Genomic DNA, 12327 nt, shown 5'->3' on the forward strand with positions numbered 1-12327 from the left:
CCTGTAGTTTGATGATAGTAATTGCAATGCTTATATTTTCTTGTAGTGATGAGAGGGACAGTGTGCATTAGTGAAGTAACTGAGCGTATTTATCTGAAAAAGACAGCCCTGTGTTCAATTTTTAAAATGTTACTTCTAGGTTAAAATTATTTCAACATAATTAACAAACATAGAGACGCACCTCCAGAAACCAATCACAAAATGACATTGGGGTCGGGATTGGAGGCGTGCGGGGGGTTAAAGTCCCGAATTCGGGGGTCCTGACACCAACCCGCCTCCATGTAAGTTTCAAAGGAGGTGGGTACCCGCCCCGCACTGGGACCCGCCACCCCGAGGCGGGAAGGGGATTAGTGCCAATTAACTGCCTGTTAACCGGTAGTTAACAGGCAGTTTTTAGCCTAATCCCTATTTTAAAGGTTGAAGTCTGGGATTCCTGACGGCGCCAGACCACGCCAAGTTAGAGGAGTCAGGCCATCGGGTTGAAGGACTTAGAGGGGTCGAGATGTCGGCGTTCAGGTGAGAGATGTGTGCATGAGTGTAAAGGTAAGTGTGTTTGATGTGTCTAAAGTGTGTAAAGAAGTTTAAATTACCTGTACTTGCCTTTACAGCCTTCATTCCTTTAGGTCCCGGGAGTCCGTCATCTAACCGGCACAGAAAGCAGAATGGCTGCGAACTGTCAAAAGTGACAGCCTGCAGCTTTCTGTGCCGGTGAGATTTCTAACTGAGTCTGTGTAAAAGGACTCAGGTTAGAAGTAAGACTGTCAGTGTTTGACAGCTTCAAACAGCTGTGAAACACTGATATTTCATCTGTCAAAACGTCTTGACAGATGAAATGTCAATCTGTGACGTCACCTGTTGCCGGATGGCCCTTAATTGGCCTGCTGGGCCCGCTGGGCGAGCTCAACAAGGTCAATCAAGTTAAAATTGCGTGGATTGGCCGCATCTCGATGGAGGCGGGACTACAACCCCAAAAGTTGCAGTCCCGCCTCCTTCCCGACTTCTGAATGAAAATCACCCCCATTGTGTTTACAGAGATCCCTTAGAAAGTCTCCAACTGGTGCTGGTTGAAGTGGGATTTTCCCCTAACCAATGTTGTCAGGCCCATACGCTGCCCCTCCCGTCACGGCTAACACCAGGAATTTACCGGTGAGCCAAACTTCACATTTAATCCCCAATTCTGCCATACCACAGGTAGCCTTTCCACAGTAATGGCAGATCAAAGGACCCCGGATCCCCATGCTGCTGGACTGCAGCAAGTCCCACTGCAGTACTGCCAAACTCCAGGACTCCATTCAACTCCTATTTAAAAATCTTAGGTGTAGTGTGCTTGCTTCCTCAAAGTGTCACACTTACTTTCAGTAACATTTCCCCCCATCGCACTTGACTTATAACATCCCCATTGTTACAAAATAGTAAGTCCCCATTGTTATAAAATAGTGTATCCTCTGCATCATGGTAAGCAACATTTTGGGAGGTCTGCTAGTTAACATTAAAAAAGATCCTAAATTGTGAACTTCAGCATTTGACTATCTCTACATGAAATCACCTCTCTATCAATTGAATGAGTAATTTAATAGCTTGCCATTTCGCAATTGTGCAAAATTAATTTGCTTCAACAATACTGGTCACCCTTTTGTCCCCTGTGATTTATTCATTTTGATCATTCTACTTTTCATTAAATTATTCTGTTTTTATTCCCTAATGTTATCAAATCTTTTCTGTTTCTTGTGCATCAAGGAAATGATGGGTATCAGCTAACGCAGTGGGTGGAACTACAACTTGATGCAAAGATATTGATGACAAGAGTGAAAAAATCACAAGAAAACACTTGCAGCAATGGCATCAAAATTAACTTATTTAAACCCCAGTTCCATATGTGCTTGTAAAAGCCAGCAATGACCCCATAATTGGCTCATTTGTGGACAGAGTAGGGGACCATTGGGTCTGCAAGGCCTAGGTGTTGATCTTGGATGGCACAGATATGTAATGATTTGAACTGACATCAAATAATTTTTCAGAACCATTGCTTTCTTTTTTATTGGTTTGAACCTATTTTGATTTGATAATCCAAGTCAAATTGTAATTCGTTTGCTAATTTCTAGCAACCAAGCAGCAATGACTTGAGACCATGCCAGTCTATATTTGGTGAGCTACAGACTTGGCTTAATTATAGACAAGCATTCAATGGTGATGGCTGTAAAATTTGTAGGCTGGATCAGCTGGTCCTCCAAAATGAAGTAGGTTACAGATTTGAGGCATTGTGGAGAAAATATTTTAATTGTCTTGTGTTTCAGAGAATTAGTGAAATAAGGTGCTCCATACAGATGGCTGAAGGTTAAGCATTTACATTGGTTAAAATGAGATTCTGAATGTAACTAGCTGTTTCTGATGAATTGAAGAATCCCGACGACCACATCAGGCCAGTCACTGATGTGGTTAGCTGTTACTAGACTAGGTCCAATGTTTGTTCAGCATAAGTGACCTCTATACCGATACCCCTGTTGTACAACCTCAGCCTAAAATTTCCCCCTTACCCTGCTCTCTTCCAGGTATGTTGGGACTCATGTACGTATACTGGACTCAGCTGAACATGTTCCAGACTCTGCAGTATCTCGCTATACTTGGCAGCATCACATTCTTTGCTGGGAACAGAATGTTAGCTCAGAAGGCAGTAAAGAGGTAAGAAATTCTCATACAAGAACAACAACAACTTGTATTTATATCGTGCCTTTAAGAAAGAAAGACTTGCATTTATATAGCGCCTTTCACGACCATCGGATGTCTCAAAGCGCTTTACAGCCAATGAAGTACTTTTGAAGTGGATTCACTGTTGTAATGTAGGAAAACATCTTTAACATAGTAAAACATCCCAAGGCGCTGCACAGGAGTATTTTAAGACAAAAAATTTGACAGCGAACCACATAAGGATAAATTAGGGCAGGTGACCAAAAGCTTGGTCAAAGAGGTAGGTTTTAAGGACTGTGTTGTGACTTCACTGCAGTATATGCAATCACAGTGAACATAGGTTATAGATTTTTATGGAATTTAAGTCTGTGTAGCTGAAGCTTAATTTTGCAAGTGCTGATTCACTTGGTACTTTTGAAACATAAAAGGCAAACACAATTACCTTACAACTATTTGCCATTAGTGCTGAGGTCCTGAATGTTTCCAAGCGGGTTTCTTGCTCTCTTGCAAGTTAATTATCCAGTGGTTGAGGTAAGTATTGGATTAGCACAACATTCGTTTAGCTCTGGGACCAAGGACTGAATCCAGCTCTAACCATTGGGATGAAAGTTTCATCTCTTCTGGCTGGCAGTTTGATGCAAAATGGTAAAGAATCCATAAGGCGCTTTGGTGTGGGAAACAACAGTAATTCTAATGGCAAGGTATGGGATTCTCTTTCTAAGTTGGGGCCGGTTTGAGGGAGCTTTAGTTTTAACTGTTTGTACAAGCAGGGGTTGGTTGATTAAAAACAATGGTTACTCAGAATGGAAAAGTATTCCATTCTCTAGTAGTAACATTCCTCACCTTGATGCACATAATTTTTCTAACAAGCAGGACACAACAAAACAAAATTCTCTTTAGACAGAAATATTCGTTGAATGGGACCTGCAGCACTGGATTCCCATATTGAGGATTTGCATTCCATCCAGGGTCTGCTGAATGAAACCCATCATTGTAACACAGCATTGAATCATACCAGAAATAAATAGGCTGGAGAAACTCGTTTTTTTTTTTGCCACTTGACAGGTGACGGTCAGTTCTAAAAATGGCTGTAGAAATTTATGGCCAATGTGACCGACCCTTTTATCTGAAAGGGAATTGCTTGGAAGCAGGAAGAAAAGTGGAGCATTTTAAAAAATACACTTAGAGTTTATTTTTAAATATTGATCATTTTAAAACACTTTTCTGACTGCTGTTGTAGAACTGAGAGAAAACGCAAAACAGCTTTTAAAATGTTTTTTGTTGTACCTTTCAAAATTCAGCTGCTACTTGACCCATTCCCCACCCAAAGTGATGGATATGCTGTGCTGAGCAATCCTGCTCAATGTGTGGCTGTACACATTAGATGGCACTTCAGTGTGTTGATTTTATATATTTGACATGTCATTTAGATGTAATCGACTTCAGGAATCTGAAATGTTACAATTGTATTTCAGTTTAACCATTCACTCTTGTATTGAAGAATTTGAATAATTTGCATTTTAAAGCCGTCTGCTACTAATATGTTTCATTGGTCACTTGTGCAATCAAGGTATGCAGGAGAACAGTGAGTTTGAGGGTGGGGTATGGGCTGGAGGAGGTTAGAGAGATGGAGAGGGGTAAAGGCCCTGAAGGGATTTAAACACGGGGATGAGAATTTTAGTTTTGAGGCAATGGGGACCCAGGAGCTAATGTAGGTCAGCGACGACAGGTGAGCAGGACTTGGTGCAGGATAGGATATAGGCAGCAGAGTTTGGGATGAGCTGGTAAGGATATGATGTCGGAAGCTCAGCTCAGGATCAAAGCGGTTTGGTTCAGCTGGAGACTCTGGTCAGTGGCAAGTGTATTACAGCTGTCTACAGTGACTTGAGCAACTCAGTTATTCAGCTTATTTAGTAACTTGTGTACAGTAATGTTTTAGCTCACGTCTGTTAGCGTCATCTACAAATATTGGCTCAGAAGCTATTGTCAATGTATTTGATTTTCTATTTCACTGACTCAAATTTGCATCTACAAAAGAATCTTGGAATAATGGGATTGCTACAGCATAAGCATTTTTAAAATAAATTTCTGATGTGTCAGAGATTCAGTATTTTCAGTTGTACGGAATGTGGTTTTATATCCTTTGAAAATTCTAAATTACAGGAAAAATAGCAATTTATATACATGATGTTTCTCATTTCAAAATCTTAATACATGTGACCATGGATTTGTAATTTAGAATTTCTGTATTTATACACCATGCACAAATACGCTGCTTGTCTTTTAAATGCAAGTTTCTGATTTGTCTGATGATCTTTGCCTCTGATCTTTCTGCTCCCCCTTTACCCCCTCTCTTGAAGGCAATGATGTGTGAAAGTCATTCTATAGCACCTTGACCAAGTGCAAGTTGCCATTCCTCGCGTGAACCTAGACAGAGAGTGTTGCCAGGCTGTTCATCCATAGCAACCGCACTGCTAAGCCCAAATCTGTTAACTGGCTGTCAGATAAAGATGAGCAGTGGAGAGTTTTTCCCCATTTTGGACCAGGGACGCTGGTGCAAACTAGTGACTGTTATCACCCTAAAATTGATTACTTTAGCACAGACCTGCAACCACCCTGGTCCTCATGGCTCAGTACCACATCGCACAGTCTTAAGTTTATCCATTGAGCTTGTGAGGGGGTGAGAGTTCATAGAATAATACAGCACAGAAGGAGGCCATTCAGCCCATCACATCTGTGCCGGCTCTTTGAAAGAGCTATCCAGTTAGTCCCACTCCTTTGCTCTTTCCCCATAGCCCTGCAATTTTTCCTTTTCAAGTATATATTTAATTCCCTTTTGAAAGATACTGTTGAATCTGCTTCCACCACACTTTCAGACAGTATATTCCAGATCATAACTCGCTGTGTTAAAAAAAAAAAAAAAAAAAAAAAAAAAAAAAATCTTCCCATCTCCCCTCTGGTTCTTTTGCCAGTTATCTTAAATTTGTGTTCTCTGGTTCCTGGCCCTCCTGCCAGTGGAAACAGTTTCTCCGTATTTACTCAAAACCCCTCGTAATTTTGAATACCTCTGTTAAATGTCCCCTTTACCCACTCTGCTTTAAGGAGAACAATCCCAGTTTCTCAAGTCTCTCCACATTACTGAAGTGCATCATTCTGGTAAATCTCCTTTGCACCCTCTCCAATGCCTTGACATCCTTCCTAAAGTGTGGTGCCCAGAATTGGACATAATACGAGACATAACGGGTGATTTATAAAGGTTTAGCATAATTTCCTTGCTTTTTTACTCTGCACCTCTATTTATAAAGCCACGGCTCCCGTATGCTTTTTTAACAGCCTTCTCAACTTGCCCTGACTTCTGTTCCCTCTGTAATTCTTTATAACCAAGCAGGGTAACTATTAGAAGTCAATGTTTGTTTATGCTCCAGGCTGCTTTGTCCGCAGGTGACTGATCATGTTGGTGAATTCCTGTTGGATGTATAATTTTAGAAATGCAGCTGAAGTTAGTGTACTTCGGAATAGATTATCTGCATTGTCTCATCGGAACTTGAGCCATGGGGGAAATTTGTTTTAAAGTTACCCAAGGTGCAGTGTTTCAAAATGGAAGAATGCAAATGATAAGTTTGTCATGCTATTTGACAGCTCTTTAGTATCTTCTAAATCAAAATAAATCTAATAGACTTTAGTGGTTAGTAGAGAATTTTGTTCTATAGCATTTTACTGGAGGACAAGTTTGAACTCAATTGTGATGCTCCCAAAGGTCTAATAGCTTGTTGAGGCTCACACATGATAGCAATAGGATTGCTACAATTTACCACAGAGCTTCTGGCTTAAGGAAAGGAATTGGAGGGCAAGGTTCCTGCTTGTATTTGCTATCCAGTACTTGCTGGAAGTACTTATGTATGATGTCAAAATGGGCTCTGCTGTGATGCCCCCTATGATTGAATATCCTACCAAAAGCCACTGAATAACAGCTCCTTGGGTGAGGTAACTGAGGATGCCTATGGAACCATATTCTAGTGAGCACCTTGAGAATGACAGGTGAATATTGTCAAGGGGCAGAAAATGGGCACTTGGTGAAGTAATGGGGGGCTGCTGCCATCCTGAAAGAGTGCCTTCAGGAGAGGAGAAAATTGGGAGTGGAATTCACTGTTTTATTTTACATCTATTATGGTTTGTTGAAACATCTATAACACAAGTTCAGATCTAATTAAAACAGATTTTTGTTTAAATTTGTTCAAGCAAGTGAGTGGTGAAGAGAGAAAAAAAATCAAATGTCTGAGATAGCAATCTCTCCAGCAGCTTGTTTTTACAGCAGGCGATACATTGAAAATCTTGCAATTAAAAATGACATAACTTACCACTAGTCACTAATAAACCTCCAGGAATAGGTCAAAACCTTCCATGTAGGCTTCAATGGTTTGACCTTTTAGTATGTACAGTTGTGAAGTCTCAACCTACCATCAGTGGCACTTCACTGGCGAATGTCTTATTCTATGAACTTTAATACTTTTAATCATATTCCTCTGTCCTTAAGACCTTTGTCTTTCTAAATCTATATTCCTCTCTCCTTTGCCAGGATTGCAGCAGAACAGAGCAGTAGATTGGCAAAATATAGGACTCTTCGGTAGAAGGGTTTCTAATCAACTTAACCCAAGTAAGGGTTTGAAGTGCATCAGCTGTGTACATATATATGTATGTGGAAAATGAGCTTCTCTAATATGCATGTGAACCATTAAACATTTCCCATTCCACCGTGCATGGCTAAAGATGTGTTATTGAAGTTGGTGGTAAAACTGCGTTATTTTTACATGCTCATTTTTAAAGTTAATGTTGCTGCTGGGATCATCCAGTCCTCCCATTAGTTGTGATTTGGGCCAAACGTACATTTGCTGCCAAGCCAAACCTTGTTTGGAAGTTTGATGCTCGTTAAAAACAGAATTTCTTTAAATCTTAATGATTGGCTACATAAGGATCAAGCTACGATTTGGAAGCAAAAATATTGCAACACTGTCGGCTTGAGGTGCCAAAGTGATTTATTCCCATTTCCAATTACTTCCCGTTGTTGACCATAGGATTACATTTAAAGATTTGCATAAATTATTAGCTTGGCATTAAAGAGGAATGTCTACTGTAGAAAATTAGAAGCTTTCAGTATATTCATAGAATCACACAGCACAGAAGGAGGTCGTTCAGCCCATCGTGCCTGTGCCGGCTCTTTGAAAGGGCTATCCAATTAGCCCCACTCCCTTGCTCTTTCCTCATAGTCCTTCAAATTTATTGTTTTATATTAATATTTTATTAAAGTCAACTAACCTAGATACATGATAAGTACTTAAGAGTTGTATAGGTAGTAAATCTGGAAAGGAATGAAATATATAGTGACTTGTGACATTGCAAGATATTCTTGAAAATGCATGCTAGAATTTGTACTAATTTGGTCAATAACAGGAAAGCAGGAACTAATAATGCCATAAGGATTAGTATTTCACAGTGGTGATCTGAGGATGTATGATGATCAGTTAACTCTAACCTTAATAGAACCAGCAATAAACTATATTCGGGCACTGAAGGTAATGAATTTGCAACCATTTGATCAAACTGGCTTGATGAATTGTACTAGTCATTAATCCTGGTTCCGTTGAATGGGGCATGTTTCTCAGGAGTTGATTATAATTAACTGCATGTTGTCTTGCATGCTACATTTTCATGTTCAAACATCATATTTGGCTTTTTGTACAGTGTTTCATTTGTATATTTTTCAAATTGCTAATGAGACACAATTATTCAGGAAAAGCATAGTTATAAATATTCAGGCGTCCATGTAAATTCAATTGAATGGCTTTGAATTCATGATCATTTCAAGTTCTGGTACTTTAACTTTTCCGGATGAAAAGAATCATGTTCCATTTCTAGCAGAAAAGTTTATCAAAGATCGCCTTTGCTTAAAAATTTGGTGGCTGCATTCAGTGGAAACTCAAAATATAGCAAAGATTGCATTCTGTATACTGAGGTGAATTCGATGTCTTTAGTTTTTGAGTTTAATTTTTGCTGGTAAGATGCCACTTCAAGTTGCATTTGATCTAATTTGACAGTAATTCCACTAATTTGAAATACAGTAAACTCTTGTTTAAACGGCACTTTATCATCCGGAATACTTTAATAACTGGTAATCTTGCCGAATCCATCCAGCACTCGTTTTGCCGAGTCCGAGTCTCCCGCAGTGGCCGAGTTAGTCAGTGGTGATGGTGAGTGGAAAAGCAGCACCGTGGTAGGTATCCCTCTCTGTTATCCAGAATATTTCATCAACCGGCACCATCCTGGTCCCATCGGTGCCGGATAAGAAAGAGTTTACTGTATATGGCCTGGAGTTTGTTTTACTGGAACAGCTGTGTGCTGATTACTTTGTAGCCACGATCCAATTTACTCAAGCCAAATTAGTGAACATTTTTAATGAACTAATCTTGGCTCTAAGTTTTTTTTTTAAGAACAGAGCAACATTCTTGTATGCCAGTAAATTCAGACTGCATAAGCACAAGGTTAATTTTGCTGGCCACTGCCCAGATTTTAATTTACCTTTCTCTTAAATCATATTTTAAAAATCTCATCGCTTTTGAAAAGTTTGAGACAAGATAACAAGCATAACTGTTCTTTTCGGAATGGGTACTAATAGCAACAACAACAATTTGTATTTATATAGCGCCTTTAATGTAGTAAAACGTCCCAAGGTGCTTCACAGGAGTGTTATAAGACAAAAATTTGACATCGAGCCACATAAGAAATTAGGACAGATGAGAGTTAGGTTTTAAGGAGCGTCTTAAAGGAGGAAAGAGAGGTAGAGAGACGGAGAGGTTTAGGGAGGGAATTCCAGAGCTTAGGACCTAGGCAGCTGAAGGCACGGCCACCGATGGCTGAGCAATTATAATCTGGGATCCTCAAGAGGCCAGAATTTGAGGAGCGCAGATATCTCTGGGTGGGGCTGAAGGAAATTACAAAGATGGGGAGGGGCGAGGCCATGGAGGGATTTGAAAACAAGGATGAGAATTTTGAAATCAAGGCCTTGCTTAACTGGGAGCCACTGTAGGTCAGCGAGCACAGGGTTGATGGGTGAACGGGACTTGGTGCAAGTTAGGACACGGGCAGCTGAGTTTTGGGCGACCTCAAGTTTACATAGGGTAGAATGTGAGAGGCCAGCCAGGAGTGCGTTGGAATAGTCAAGGCATGGATGAGGGTTTCAGCAGCAGATGAGCTGAGACGGGCAATGTTGCAGAAGTGGAAATAGGCGGTCTTAGTTATGCCGCAGACATGTGGTCTGAAGCTCGTTTCAGGGTCAAATATGACACCAAGGTTGCAAACTGTTTGATTCAGCCTCAGACACATGCTAGGGAAAGGTATGGAGTCAGTGGCTAAGGAACAAAGTTTATAGTGATGAACGAAAACAATGGCTTTGGTCTTCCCGATATTTAATTGGAGAAAATTTCTGCTTATCGGACAAGCAGTCTTGACAATTTTGAGACCATGGAGGGGTTGAGAGAAGTGGTGAGGTAGTGGGTGTCGTCCGCGTACATGTGGATACTGACGGCGTGTTTTTGGATGATGTCGCTAAGGGGCAGCATGTAGATGAGAAATAGGAGGGGGCCAAGGATAGCACTATTGTTGCAGGTTTTTATCAATTGCCTTGCAGAGGTGCAACCTGAATTCGATATTGCTCTCAGATGATCTTTCTTCAGAAAGAATATTATTGCAGGGAATGACTTGTATGGTTCGAAGCTCTTTGTATATCTCACTGTCTTGATCTGGTTCCAGTTAATTATTTTGCATAATAGAACCCCAAAATGTCCTTGTTTTCTAAATATGTGCTGTTATCCTGTTCAAATGTTGCTGCACAAACTACATGTGACAGGATGAGAACATATGGGTCCTACTTTACAGTAGTGCTATAAATCTTCAGGTTTTTTTTATAAATCTGAAGACAAGTTACCTTTATGTAAATGAAATTCTAATGAACCTACTGTATGCACTAGTGTTATAGTGGATGTATTGTACTTCAATTTTTCTTGACTCTCAAATGTTCAATGCACTCCATTTATTTAACTGAATTTCTTATCGTCACTTCTGTATCAATTTTTCATGCGCGCAAAAACTGTCAGATTCAAATATTCGCATCTCTTGATGAGCAATTTAGTTAAAACCTACATTAAACAAAAGGTGAGTAGAATATTTTAAGCTAATGTTAATATAAAATGGTTCCTCTCAAAGACTTCTTGGAGGAAAACCACATTTTGACCGTGTCACTTTTTCACACTGGCAGATTGAAAACTAACCTCAACAGGGACCCACAGTAATTTTTAAAATCATGGTGTTTGGTTAATGTGAAGCAGTAAGGGCAGTCATGTATTTCATGAAAAGTGGCCGTTTTAACCTTGTGTTTTAAAGCTCTGACCTCGTCATACCTAAATTCCTAAGAGTGTGTAAATTGTCTATTAGAGATATGTTTTGACTGGGAAATTCAACTGTTTAAAGAAAAAAAGTTGCAATGTGGGTGTGATGTATACCATGCATAGGTTTGTATGACATAATGCACTAGAAAAGAAATCATCCATACCCGTGGAAGAGAGTTGAGAGCTAGGTTCAGAATTTGCTGAAGCTCCGTGTCTGGGCTAGAAAAGTAAATGATTTGTTGATTAGCATTGTCTTAAAAGGATTTGCTACATTTTTGGTTCAGGAGAAATGGTCAGTCATTGACCAGCAGATAAAGGAATCTGGCTTGGTAGCTTTTCTCATTATTGTATGTAACTGTGCATTTAAGAGCCATGGTGCTTTAAGAAGTTACGGTGATTTTTTTTTTTTTGCTAAATATATGTTTTTCTTGTTTTAGATCAGGGAATCAATAGAAGTCCATGAAGAGGAAAAATCTGAAGATGAAAAATATTTCTAAAGCCTGAAGATGTGCCACCAAATTTTGAAACCTGATTGTAATTTCTTCATTGAAGTGGTGAAGGTGTTTTTTTTATTAAGTGCACTGACTTTTGGTCCATATGAGGCCACCTCCTGATTTTTGCAAGTAATTGGCTGCACCCCAAAGGTGTGCCGGCTTCCCTTTTGGCTCTCTGATGGTACATGTTTTGTAATATCAGTTATGTTTTCTGCAATAAACCTGAGCAGGAAATGAAATATTGTCACCAACTTCATTGAAATGTCCACCATTTTAAAGGTCCTCTTGCGCGCACACACTTCTGAAAAGTTTGCTGTCACTTGTTTTACAACATAACTATCTGACTGTCAGTATTGACGGTGTCTCGCTTAAATCTATTTGATTTAAAGTAATGCAATTGATAAATACACAATATGCAGCATGCACATGAACTTAGCATTTCAAGGGTGTAAATATAACTTGCATTTAGGTAGCACATTTATATTCTCTCAAACATTTTAAAGTGCTTCACATACAAAGAATTGCGAGGACGTATAGTGACTTACGTCGGCAAACGTGCCAGCCGCAGCAAGACGCTAATGTTTTTTGGTGGTGGTAGGCGAAGGCAAAATGTTGGCCAGGGCAATGGGAGAACTCGCTGCTCTTGAAATAGTTCCATGGGATGTTTTGTGTGCACCTGAACCAGCAGAACAGGGCGTTGTCGTCTTAGT

At 39.9% G+C, this 12327-nt stretch overlaps 1 protein-coding gene across 2 annotated transcripts in view; it reads left to right on the forward strand.

Moving 5' to 3' along the window:
- rpn2 (ribophorin II) overlaps window positions 1–11856 on the forward strand; it is a 62014-nt gene extending 50158 nt beyond the window's left edge. Inside the window, exons 16-18 of one of the 2 annotated variants that reach the window (XM_086005596.1) lie at window positions 2550–2679; window positions 7262–7339; window positions 11561–11856. In XM_086005596.1, coding sequence (XP_085861722.1) covers window positions 2550–2679; window positions 7262–7313 — 182 coding nt within the window. In that variant the 3' untranslated portion in view covers window positions 7314–7339; window positions 11561–11856. The remainder of the gene's footprint in view (window positions 1–2549; window positions 2680–7261; window positions 7340–11560) is intronic. The other variant, XM_086005597.1, reaches the window with a different exon arrangement.
- The last annotated feature ends 471 nt before the right edge of the window (window positions 11857–12327 follow it).

The sequence above is a fragment of the Somniosus microcephalus genome, chromosome 13 (genome assembly GCF_052327205.1).
Source record: "Somniosus microcephalus isolate GS21.2 chromosome 13, FLI_Smic_1.0, whole genome shotgun sequence".
Classification (NCBI taxonomy): Eukaryota; Metazoa; Chordata; class Chondrichthyes; order Squaliformes; family Somniosidae; genus Somniosus; species Somniosus microcephalus.